The sequence below is a fragment of the Sceloporus occidentalis genome, unplaced genomic scaffold (assembly GCF_023333645.1).
Source record: "Sceloporus occidentalis isolate IW3139 unplaced genomic scaffold, rSceOcc1.0.p SCAF_26, whole genome shotgun sequence".
Classification (NCBI taxonomy): Eukaryota; Metazoa; Chordata; class Lepidosauria; order Squamata; family Phrynosomatidae; genus Sceloporus; species Sceloporus occidentalis.
Genome location: NW_028317006.1, coordinates 13709190 through 13720565, shown reverse-complemented (window position 1 = coordinate 13720565; position 11376 = coordinate 13709190). Strand labels below are relative to the sequence as shown.

Here is an 11376-nt window from a genome sequence, read left to right as displayed (position 1 = left end):
ACCCAGCTGTAGTTTATGGCTATTGGGACAAGACATTCCCACCAAGTTCCTTGGCCCCTCTGTGCAGAGCAATGCTCAGCCGGGGGTTCCTTTAACAAAGGCTGCCATGCCATGTGGAAGTGGGATACATGCCTCCCTTCATCACGAAGCACATCAGACTACTTTTAGTTTATAACATGACAAATGGTGTCAACGGTCTGACACGCGGAGCATAAAGATTTAGGTCTAGATAGAATTTTAAGAGAACCCACAAAACTGCTGGCAGTATATCAAATATATATATATTCAGCTGTGCCCTGTCTGGGCCTACATCACATGTGCTCATTATGTGCAGAGTTTTTTGGAGCAATACATGCCACTCATTTCTTATTAACAGGCAAAAAAAAAAATAATAGCAAGGAAGCAACGATCTGCAACAAAACCCTGCATAGACCGAGATCTGCTGCGAATATCGAAGGAAAAGAGCAAAAACAAAACACGTTTCATACAGCCGGACACACTATACAGCTGCCTTGCAGATACAAAAATACAGTACAATATACTGATGCAGTTAAAACATCATGAAATACTATTGCTCCCATACAGTTCAGTTAAAATGCAACAGAAAATTAAATGGGGGAAGAGGGTATATGGTTAGAATTATAAATAGCAGCATATGCTATTTTTGCGCTTAATCCATCCACTTCCACAGTCACCTGCAAAACATTGCTCTGCATAGAATTACACAAACTCTGTGCCCCCCCCAGGTCGGGAACGCAGTAAAGGGGGCATGCGAGAAAGCTTTGAGGCTTCCTGGCAGTAAAAACTTCGTCATTGTGTTAAAAGGTCTAATAAATACAATAAAAATGATACCCAATTTAGTCATAATGTGGTGCAAAAGCATATAAAGGCAGCTTATGTGAATTAAAAAAAAACCCTGGGCATTATCTACCGGAAACACGGAACCTGTTCGCTTCAAGCAGGTGTTCGCAATACACTTTCTGCTTTACAGGATAACTTCACGGCAAAGATGGCTGAAATGCCTGTATGAATAACCGCACAATAAACAAGCAATGGGATTTCCAGGAATTCAATAGTAAAGAAATATAAATGCATAAAGAAAAAAAAAATCTATAACTTCATGTGAATTCTTTTGGATCAGAGGAGACCGAGATGGCATCCCCTGATCCAAAAAGCTTTATTTCTTCTTAATAGTATGGAAGCAAGCAGTCAATCCACTATGGGTTAAAACCTTGGTAGCAATTTTTTTGTTAAAAGTACAGGTGAAGAGTGAATTACAGGAGCCCCCCAAACATTATCAGGGGGAATGAGACCGTCAGGTAGGGTACCAAGTCCATCCAATATGTGTTCTAACGTAATTGCCCGGATTGTTAGGGGTAGCATGCTTTTTCTCGATACCCCCAGTCTTCTTGATCAGGCGAATTGCTTGTGGGATCTCACCGCTAGGACCAATTTTATCCTGGTGTTTGCTGTAAGCAGTTTGGAGGCACCAATCACCCTCCGAGGTACTGAGACTTTAATGCAGGTCTTTTTAATAATAAAAAGCCTGAAACAAATAATCATGGACCTGAGATTATCTTATTTAAAATGTGCCCAGTTGCACGAGCGTGAACTTTCTCCTCCTTGGCAGAAGAGGGTTTTCTTTTCCTTTTGGAGTTTTTCATTCACAGATTTAGATTGTATGGTTTTTTTGTCCCCAGTCCAAGATCTTTAATCTTGCGTTGTTAATGCTGGTTTTTGAAGAAAGGTGATTTGTGTCAGTCAGAAATCATCCATGATTGGCGGGATCACAGTTTTGTCCTGGTAGGAATGGTAGCTGGTCTTTGTCAGTTGATACTCTGCAAGTGTTAAAAAGCATTTAAGTAAGCGATCCGACGGGTTTTCCTTGTGCTTCAGGAATGGGTGGTCTTATTATGCACACTGTAACAGAAGCGATGGTCTTTTCTACTAGGGGGGGGCATCACTACAAATCCATCAAAACAGAAGGAAACTGAAATGGTGGTGAGAGAGGCAAGGGAAAGGGGCTAGAGGTATCTCTTAATTAACCCTTTCCTCTATCTTAGCACCCTTGGATAGTGGGGCAAGCTCTTCTGCGTAGATGAAACCATGTTACTCTGTGCTGGGTGTGATTTTACTTCTAAGCCATCCTGCCCCCACCACCCAGAAATAAGAAGAGACGGAATAGATTCTGCGTGTACTCACGCAGGTGTGTCAGCTCAACTGCACCTTTTACAGGAGGGTCTGAACAATACCGAGTACCCAATAAAAACAACAAGACTGAGCAACGCAAAGCAATTCCTGAAAATCATGCTATTCAATATATATGGGAAGGTAAGCGGCTCCAGGCGAGATGATGAAAGCCCCTCATTTGTGGCCCATTTTGTATAATACTGTGCTCCCCCCCGCTGTACTAGCCGTCCCTTGAAAGCATTAGCACTAGGTAGTTGTAAATAATGCACTAAGCATATTCAATCCTTACAAACATATGCGAGGCACCAAAAGAGGGGCTTTCATGAAAAAACAATAACTCTCTAACAGAGGTAACCACTGTAACCGAGCCGACGTGACGCCTGTAAATCTGCCAAAACAAGAAATGGGCGCCCAGAAAATGCAATGACTGTGACCGGGAAGCTTAAAATGCGATCCCTGGCCACCCAAATCTCAGGATTCTAGAACTGGTTTTTCATACATGCTGTGGGATATTTACCCAGATACCCTGCGGTACTATGCATGGCTGCTGACCATAGTGAATGGACCTATTTCATGTCACCTGGATGCTACTGACCCCCTCCCCCATCTATGTGCTCCTATAACTGTAATGAGTGTGTGGGTTACTGACCTCCCTCTCCTCAATCCCCCCCCCCTGGCCTCATCTTTTCCGTTCAATCGTCGTCCACATCTTCCGTCTCCGAGTCGTCCCCTCCTCCCCCGGAGCTCAGGCCGCCGCCCCTTTCCCCAGGCCCTCTCCGGTCGTACATCTTTTCGCGCTGCCTCTCCTGGATCTCCTTCATCTCCTCGGAATAGCGGCAGAAAGCGCCGCCAAACTTGCCCCAGGCCTTCAGGGGCACGGTGATGGAGTTGCGATAGCTGGGCTTCACCTCGCTCACCCGCAGGAACACGCCGTATTTATTACAGCCAACATCGAAGAAGAAGCGTTTGGAGTCCACGGTGATGGACGTGCCCTCGGGCAACTCTCCGTACATGCCAACGGCTCCTCCTCCCCCGCCAGGGCCCAGCCCCACTCCGAGCTCGTCGTCTTCCCCGCCGTAGTCGTCGATTAGCTTAGCCAGGGCGTCGCGGAACTCGATGAGGCCCTGGGCTGGGAGTGCGATGGTCTGCCCGCTCTGCAGGCCGGCTCCGCCGCCAGCCCCACCACTGAAGCCGGGGCCCCGATTTATGGTCTGGCGGATGCGCAGGAAGCGACCCCGCTGGTTCTCTTTCAGGTCCAAGTAGTACTTGCGGTTCTCTCGGACCAGGAACTCGCTCTTAAGGGCACGTCGGGGTCCTCCAGCCCCGGAGCCGTCCTCCCCGGAGGACTGTGCGATCTGTTCGGGGCTGCTAGGGCCCAACTGGGCGTAATGCTCGATGAAGTCGCCCAAGTAGTCGCGGAACTCGGCAGCCACGGCCATGGAGAGAGTGAGGCGGCTCTTAGAGCCCCCGGCCCCGACCTCGGCGATCTTAATGAAGCGCCCCTTAGCGTTCTGCTTGACGTCTAGGTAGAAGCGTTTGTTCTGGATGTCCAGCCGCTTGGAGGCCAGCTCCTGGGTCTCCTGGTCCCGGGACATGTGTTGCTGGAAGCCGCCGGGGCCCCCTCCTCCTCCTCCACTGCTGCCCCCTCTCTCGCTCCCGCTATCCCCGTCCGCCATCTTCTCCTCCTCACACGGCAACCTTCAGTCGCAGCCCTTATCAGCTTCCGTCCGTCCCCTGACCCGGGGCTTCCTTTCCTCTTTCCTGCGGGCTGCCTCCGGCTCCTGCCCGCACCCTCCTCTCTAACTGCCGCTCTCTGATACTCGTTGCCCTCCTCCGCACAGCTTGCCCCGCTTCTTCCCTCTCTCTCAGCCTCTCAGCCCAACCTCTCCTCCTCTTCCTGTGTGCGCCGGAAAAACAAAATGAGGGAAACCTGGTTGATGCGTAAACCGCCATCTTAACTGAGGGTAACGAGCCCCGCACAAGATGCCGCAAACTAGCCCTAAGATTAAAAAAAAAAAAACATAAATAAACGCGCGAAACAAAGGAACTGACTAACACCAATGATATGCGTCAGATACGCAGAGCGGTAAGAGTGGACAAGTGATAATCAGACATACATATGGTGACCTTCACTCAGTGGTATAAGCCCTTCAGATGTCCTTCCCCTCCATCCTGGTACATGAATTCATATCAGCGGAGTGGCCCTTGGCTAATGTCCTGCTCGGCTGCGTGCCAGCGACCCACCAGGAATCATTTTCTTAGAAAATGGCCTAGTGCTGCAAACTACTGGAAAAGGGTCCGCCATTAAAAAGAAAAAAGAGCCATATGAATGTATTTTCAAGGTGGAAGAAATAACACTTATGAGGGGGTGGAATAATGAATAAAATGCTAAAGGAAAGAGTTACATAGTCAAACGGTGACATAGCTGATACATTTGACGAAGAAGACACACGCACGTTCATTAAGTTTCTTTTTTTCCAAGACATCCTTATGTGTGTTGATCGAGATAAAGGTTTAAAAAAAAAAGGTTTAAAAAAAACAAAACCTTGTTTAAGAAAATGCATCAGAGGGAAGAACAAAAACATTTCATGATCCCAACTCTATAAATATATAGAGATCCGCACATAAATATATAATGTATATATAATTGTGATGATTTGCCCTACTATACTGTTTCGCCTGTTTAAGAGAGGGAACCATGCACCACATGCACTATATGTTTGATGGTTGCGACCTTTAAAGGTCAGAAGAGCCTTTTCCAAGCTGTAAAATACTTTTTGGCATCTACACTTCACTTCGTGTAACGGTTGACATTTGTGTTTCAGTCAGTTTTGTCAATCACATGTGTGTTTTGATACTGTTACAGCCCGATGATTATGTATTAGTGGAGGGTATGGAGTATCTAGTATATCTAGTTAACCCGCGGAAACATGGTGAAGATTCTTAGATGAGTGTCCAAGAAGGTATCACGGTCTCACTGATCCATGTTAATGAGGAAAGTTAAACACATTCATTATGTATCAATGAAGTTATGAGAATTCCGTCAGTTTTTTGACCTGTAGACGAGTCGTCCACCTTAATAAGAAGAATGCTGTGTAGCGTCTCACCAGCTGTAATAACCAAACGGTTCCATCACATGATATCAGATTCCAGCGCTCGGACTCAGCATGTTGGGCCTGAGGAAGAACGGCCTGCCGCTCCGGCCTAGAGGTACATCCGAGCCTCCATATTGGGGTCATGTAATGCACGTTATGTGACCCCGCTGCGTGCTTCCCCGTGGCCAAGCAGGGGGGGTCCAGTACACTAACACTAGTCATGCCCCCCATCAGTGTGTGTATTTATGTCTATATTAATGTGGTCATGCCTGTGGTGCATATGTGTGATGTGTGTGTATGCATGAACGTCCATTATGCTTTTAAGTGTCTATGTATATCAGTGCAGCAACACAAGGACAGAATCCGCTGCTGTGCCAAATGTAACGATTTATTTATTTTGATACTACCTTGTGTAATAGAGACGAGGTTGGCCATTCAGTTAACTATAATGCAGTTTTGTGCAAAAACTTGTTTAGCGTGATGTTTTTTGAATTGTGCTCTGAATAAAAAAATACTACATCTTTAGAAGAGAAGTATTTCTCCTGTGCCCCCCCCATAATTAGCACGCATACATTCTAACACACAAACTTGCTCTAACACCCACTCATTCTAACATTTTATGCTTACACACACACACATTCTCCTGCTGCTCTTTATCTCCCAGGCACCATTAACAGTAGACTCACCATATGCTGACATAGACATGCTAAGATCATATGCTCACACACACTAATACCACATGCTAACACCATACACATATACATAGACATACCCCGCTTTAAGAACATTTGTTATAAGGAAATTTGCGAGTAAGGACATAGCTGCAGGACAACCATTCCTATTTATGTACCCTAGCTTCAACAAAACGGACACAAAACAGCATGAGGCCATCACGTTAGTTTATCTTTTGAGCATTTATTGAGTGTTTTATGTTTTGTTGTGGGAATGACCTGATGATTGCAGTGCAGTAAATGCATTGATAACTGAAAAAAGGTAGCACGTGTTTTATATACGTGTGGTATGCCTGTACAATATCAAACTATATACTGACATACTCAGTCACACTAATGCCATACAGTAACATTCCATACGCCATACACTAATACACACACACTACCCAACAACACACACTATAGATGACTATACATACATATAAACACACACTAAGACTATAGATATTTGCGTATATATTTAATGCTTTTTTTTAATAAAAAAATACCCATAAATATACACACATGCCCTCTCCCTTACCCATTCATATACACTAACTACCCTTTACATATACACACACTCACTTCTACTTTACCATCATCTAAACTCTCCCCTTTCTCATTACCTCTCCTCTTTTCCTTTATCTCTACCCTTCCCTTTCTATATGCTGGTATATAGTTCATTGTATATTAGGGACCTAACTCACATGGACTCAAAGTTTACTTTCTGAATGTTGACTTTAACCACATTAAACTATGTAAATGTCCCCATAAGCAATAATGACAACCACAAGTCTTCTCACGGACATTGGTACCCAGGTATGGACCCTTTGCCTACCCTGGGAAGGGCAGAGGCAGAATAGACTGGCCCTGTAATGGAATTTTCATGCCAATCCTATGGATTTGTGATCAATTTATGGTTTAACCATTTAGGCAGGCACATTCAAATGATGTATTACCCTCTTAGTAAAGTAAAAGATGGCTGAGAAAAGTTACCAGGTTCCTAAGAGTGACCAGCACAATGGATTTGCCCTTATCCTTATAACTACCAAACTGCTACATTCATGACCTAGAATTTGATGGTAGATAAGAACACGTTTAGTCTGCCCATTTTTTCTTATGTAAGACTCAGGTCTTCGTGAGTCCTTAATCTTGTCTTATGTTCAGGATAGCTTTATAACTATCCCATTCTCTCAGTAAAGTAAAACTTATTTACCTTACATCTAAAGCTCTGACCATCTGGTTGTAGATTATTATCAAACTTCCCTCCTGTACTTTGTTAAATAATTTTAAGTATTTAAGGGTCCATCAAGGCTGCAGAGCTGTATATCTCTGTGTTTCTTGTTCCCATGTTTTGCTGTAATCCGTTTGTTGGTTGAAATAACGGTCAAATTCTCCTCAGAAAGAGTTTTCCTTTATTTAGATCATGCGCATAATCGAGACAAGGCACACAACACACAAAAGTCGAAGCGTTGTCTGATTACATGTTTGAATTACATGGTTTATATAACCTCTTATCTAATAGCATGTAACATTATGATTGGTTACTTTTCAAGCAAGTTACACCTCTTTAAGCTGCATAATTAAGAATGGCCTAGACTTGACCCTTTGCACATATATATATAGAACAACATAGAGTAGACGTGTTGGCGTGAACTCGTGCATATATCATAGACTAGACATTCCCTGCTTTCTTATGTCTTTGTCAGGAATAATATTTACGATAACATAAGCATTTTTCTAACACCGTTCCTGGATTTCCATATGCTCTGTTCTGTGCTTCTGAGTCATTGATTCCAGTTTTGCTCTTTGATTCAGCTCCTGTTTCCTTTATAAGGTGTGCCCCACCGGTTTGTTATGTTTGTCTCAGTTTGCAGTCTAAAGGTATGTCCTTGGTTTTGTGTTTAGATTCAATGTTTGGTTTCAGCTTATTAGTGATTCAGTAAGCAGGGTTTAGCGTTAGGACCCACCGAATATTGGCGTACTTTGGCATAGTGGTGGGCTAAGCATACTATGGCCATATGATGTCCCAGAATCTCCAATTGTTATCTTATAGTCCTAGGCTAGTCCTGTATCCATGTGCATCTGTATTTTGTGTACCTTTGCCCTCCTACCCCGAATCATCTGAGGATTTCGGTTCCTCTCTCCTCTCCCCATGTCCCCTGTGTTCCTTGCTCTGTCCTTTGTTGTGCCCTGTATCATGTATGTCTTGTCTGGTTATGTTACTTGGTCGGTCTTCCTGTCCCTTGCTTGCTCTGTCCCTCTTGCTTGCTATGTTTCTGCTGTTACTCTTCTTAGCTTCCCTACTCCCAGCCTGCAGCATCCCGCACATGAGTCTAGTGCTATGTCTCATGCCTGCTCCAGGGTGCCTGCAGGATATCTCCAAGTTCTGCTCTGTTCTGTCATCATCCGCTGCTATGTCAGGGCGATGGTATGTGGCTGCACAACCCTAGATGCTCACCACCTGGGTGAGTGCAGTTGCCCTGCACAAGGCCCTATCCTGTGACTCCGCTTCTGCATGTGGAATCCCTGCATTTCTCCATCCTTGGGCGCTCTGGGTCATTACAGTCGTCTGTATGGACCCAGTTCCTGACACTCACTTCTTTTCTCCAAGCTATACTGATTGAGTTCCCTTAGTGTTTCCTGCTAGTTCTTCTCCTGCACCCTGCTTGCTTTTTGTGGTGTTTTATGATATTGCCTACTTACCTTTAAGTCATCAGAAATAATTACTCTCTTCCTTTGTCACTGACATACAGCGTCCCCAATGCTATAAGCTGCCTTGGAATTTTTCCATCCCAACTGCATTATTTTACATTTATCAACATTAAACTGCAGCTGGCTCTCACCCATTCTTCTCATTTATTTGAATCACTTGCCGTTTTGCTTGTTCCACCAGGAATGTCTACCCTGGCGCAGACCTTTGTACCATCTGCAAAAATACATACCTTACCATTAAGCTCTTTTGTAACTCCTGTTTGTCTCTCTGTTTTATTAGAGATGTGAATTGCGGCACAAAGACGAAGATTTCACATATGGGGGAGCAGCATGCTGCATTGCAGAGCTGTGCATGTTCAGAGAGATGTGTGGGCAGAGCAGCATTCTACATCCAAAGATATAAATCGGCAAGGACACATTCCGTTTTGTTAACACGGTACAAGGAGATTATATAAAAAGCAAAGGCTGCTGAGTTACAAGGCTGCACACTTGCTGGTGTATATTATTACACAGTTACCGTGGAGACCATTCGTGTAGGTGCATGTGGGGTATAAAACCTGGAGGGAGGAGGGGGATGTGTGGAAAGGAGCACATATATATATATATATATATATATATACCGTATTGGCCCGATTATAGGCCGCACTTTTTTCCCCACGTTAAGTCTTTAAAGTGGGGGTGCGGCCTATAATCGGGGTTTAGCACAAGGTTGCGCAATTCGTATCACCCGACGCCCGGGACATGCAGTTCCGGGCACTGGGCAGGTGTTTTTTTTAATTTACTCTTTCATTTAGCCCTGCTGAAGGCAAGCAGCAGGGTTAGGATCCAGATCCTGGATCCTCCTCTCCGGCAGCCGGTGGACATCTGCGCGATGCTGGCACTTCCGCCGGGGCTTCTATAACGCAGCACGGGCATGACATAACCTTCCTGTGCTCCACCATAGAAGCCCCAACGGAAGTGCCAGCAGTAGCGAAGGTTGTCTCAGCGCAACGTGCAGATGTTTACAGACTGCCAGAGAGAAGGATTCCCTGCAGCACTGCAGGGTACCTGTATCCTTCCCTCTGGCAGCCTGTGAACTTCTGTGCGATGCGCGCAGACAACCTATGCTGCTGCCAGCATATCTAGGGGGGCATAAAGCATATCTGGGGAGCAGAGTGGCATATCTATAAGTAAGGTGCATTATGAATTAAGGGGGGGACCTTAAAATGGCTATTGGTTTTCCAAATTTGTATATAACATATGCTCACTAACTGCATAGATACCGAAAATGTTAAAATACATGTATTCCTGTTCATTAGGTAAAATACAGTTTTGCTATTCAACTGTGTATTTTTTCTTAAAAATATTTTTTTCTCTAACATAGCATCAAACTTTAAGGGTGCGGCCTATAATCGAGCCAATACGGTATATATATATATATATATATATATATATATAGGGAATGAGTACCAACACTAAGCGCTTTAACTGTAGCATTCCAGCATTTTGTTTTTGCTGGGGCCAAGTACCCATTAGGGGATAAAACAGAACTAGAAAAAGCATTTATTCTATCACGTCTGACTTCTTTATGACAAAATGAAAGCTGACATTTTAGTTTTTCACAGGAATTCTTCTAACTCTGCTTAATTAAATGGAACTCCCGCTATTTTCTAATTACTAGAATCAAATTAAAAATAAGTTTTGAAATATTTTCTTTTACCTTTGTTATCTTAGCCCAGAAAACGAAATCTTTAAACACGCTGCACGTCGGTAATCCTCCCCTCTAGCAGCCGCACACCCACGGACCTGGAAGGAATAGGTGCCAAAGACCTGCAGGCTTAGCACTCCAATAAGTACATATAAAGCGCTTGAATGTGTAATAAAGTGCCAATATGGCCGCATTGTACACAGGAGAAAAAAAACACAAAGCTTAACAGATTTTTGCGCCTTAGATGGCGCTTACTCATAAGCTCGTTACTTTTGCTAATCTTTTTCTCGTTTTCAATGCATTCATATTGATACTTTATTGCACATTAAAGCACTTATGTTTACTTACGTAGTGTGACTAAACACCCTGACTCTTGTCGTAAACAATAGAATGGCTCAGTCTCATTGACGCAACCGGACACTCTGACTAATGAAAGGTTAAGTAGGAAGTTACTTTTTTGTCCATTTAAGGGCCCACGATGGACACTGGACCCCAAATCTTCTTTTTTCCGAAGCTACACTCCCTGGAGGGATATCGACCTGAAGCCATGCAGGAGGCCAGATCATTTGTGCATTTGATACCAAGATCTTACTGGCAATACATGACCCCTTAGTTTCCATGTTGCTATTCTACGCTAGTCATACTGATAAAAAGAACACGTTGTGCATTTTCACACACCATATGGCTGTTTTTATTATATTTGCAAGAAAAAATGGTACCCAGCATACATCTGATCTCTCCATCCTACCCATTTTTAAGCTCTATAAAAGAGGTAGCCTATATGAATGCCCCAAATGCCCACAACACAGTGAGTTACACAATAGGCTGAAATCTATTACAGAGAGCTCGATAATTACCATATGGTGTTGTTACAACACAACATCTAGGCTGTTTTATGTTCTACTGGTTATTATAAAATAATGCACTTGGGAGGTAACAATCCAAAAGCAAATATAGCATTGGCAGTACATCTTTGTCA

General features: G+C 43.9%; 1 protein-coding gene across 1 annotated transcript; it reads right to left on the bottom strand.

The window, feature by feature from the left end:
* Positions 1-2882: 2882 nt before the first annotated feature.
* PURB (purine rich element binding protein B) lies at positions 2883-3866 on the bottom strand. The gene has a single exon (XM_089485681.1). The coding sequence runs from the start codon at positions 3864-3866 to the stop codon at positions 2883-2885; it is 984 nt and encodes a 327-aa protein (XP_089341807.1).
* Between the last annotated feature and the right edge of the window lie 7510 nt (positions 3867-11376).

Coding starts and splice junctions, on each gene's coding strand:
- PURB (XM_089485681.1), bottom strand. CDS start 3,866: ATGGCGGACGGGGATAGCGGGAGCGAGAGAGGGGGCAGCAGTGGAGGA.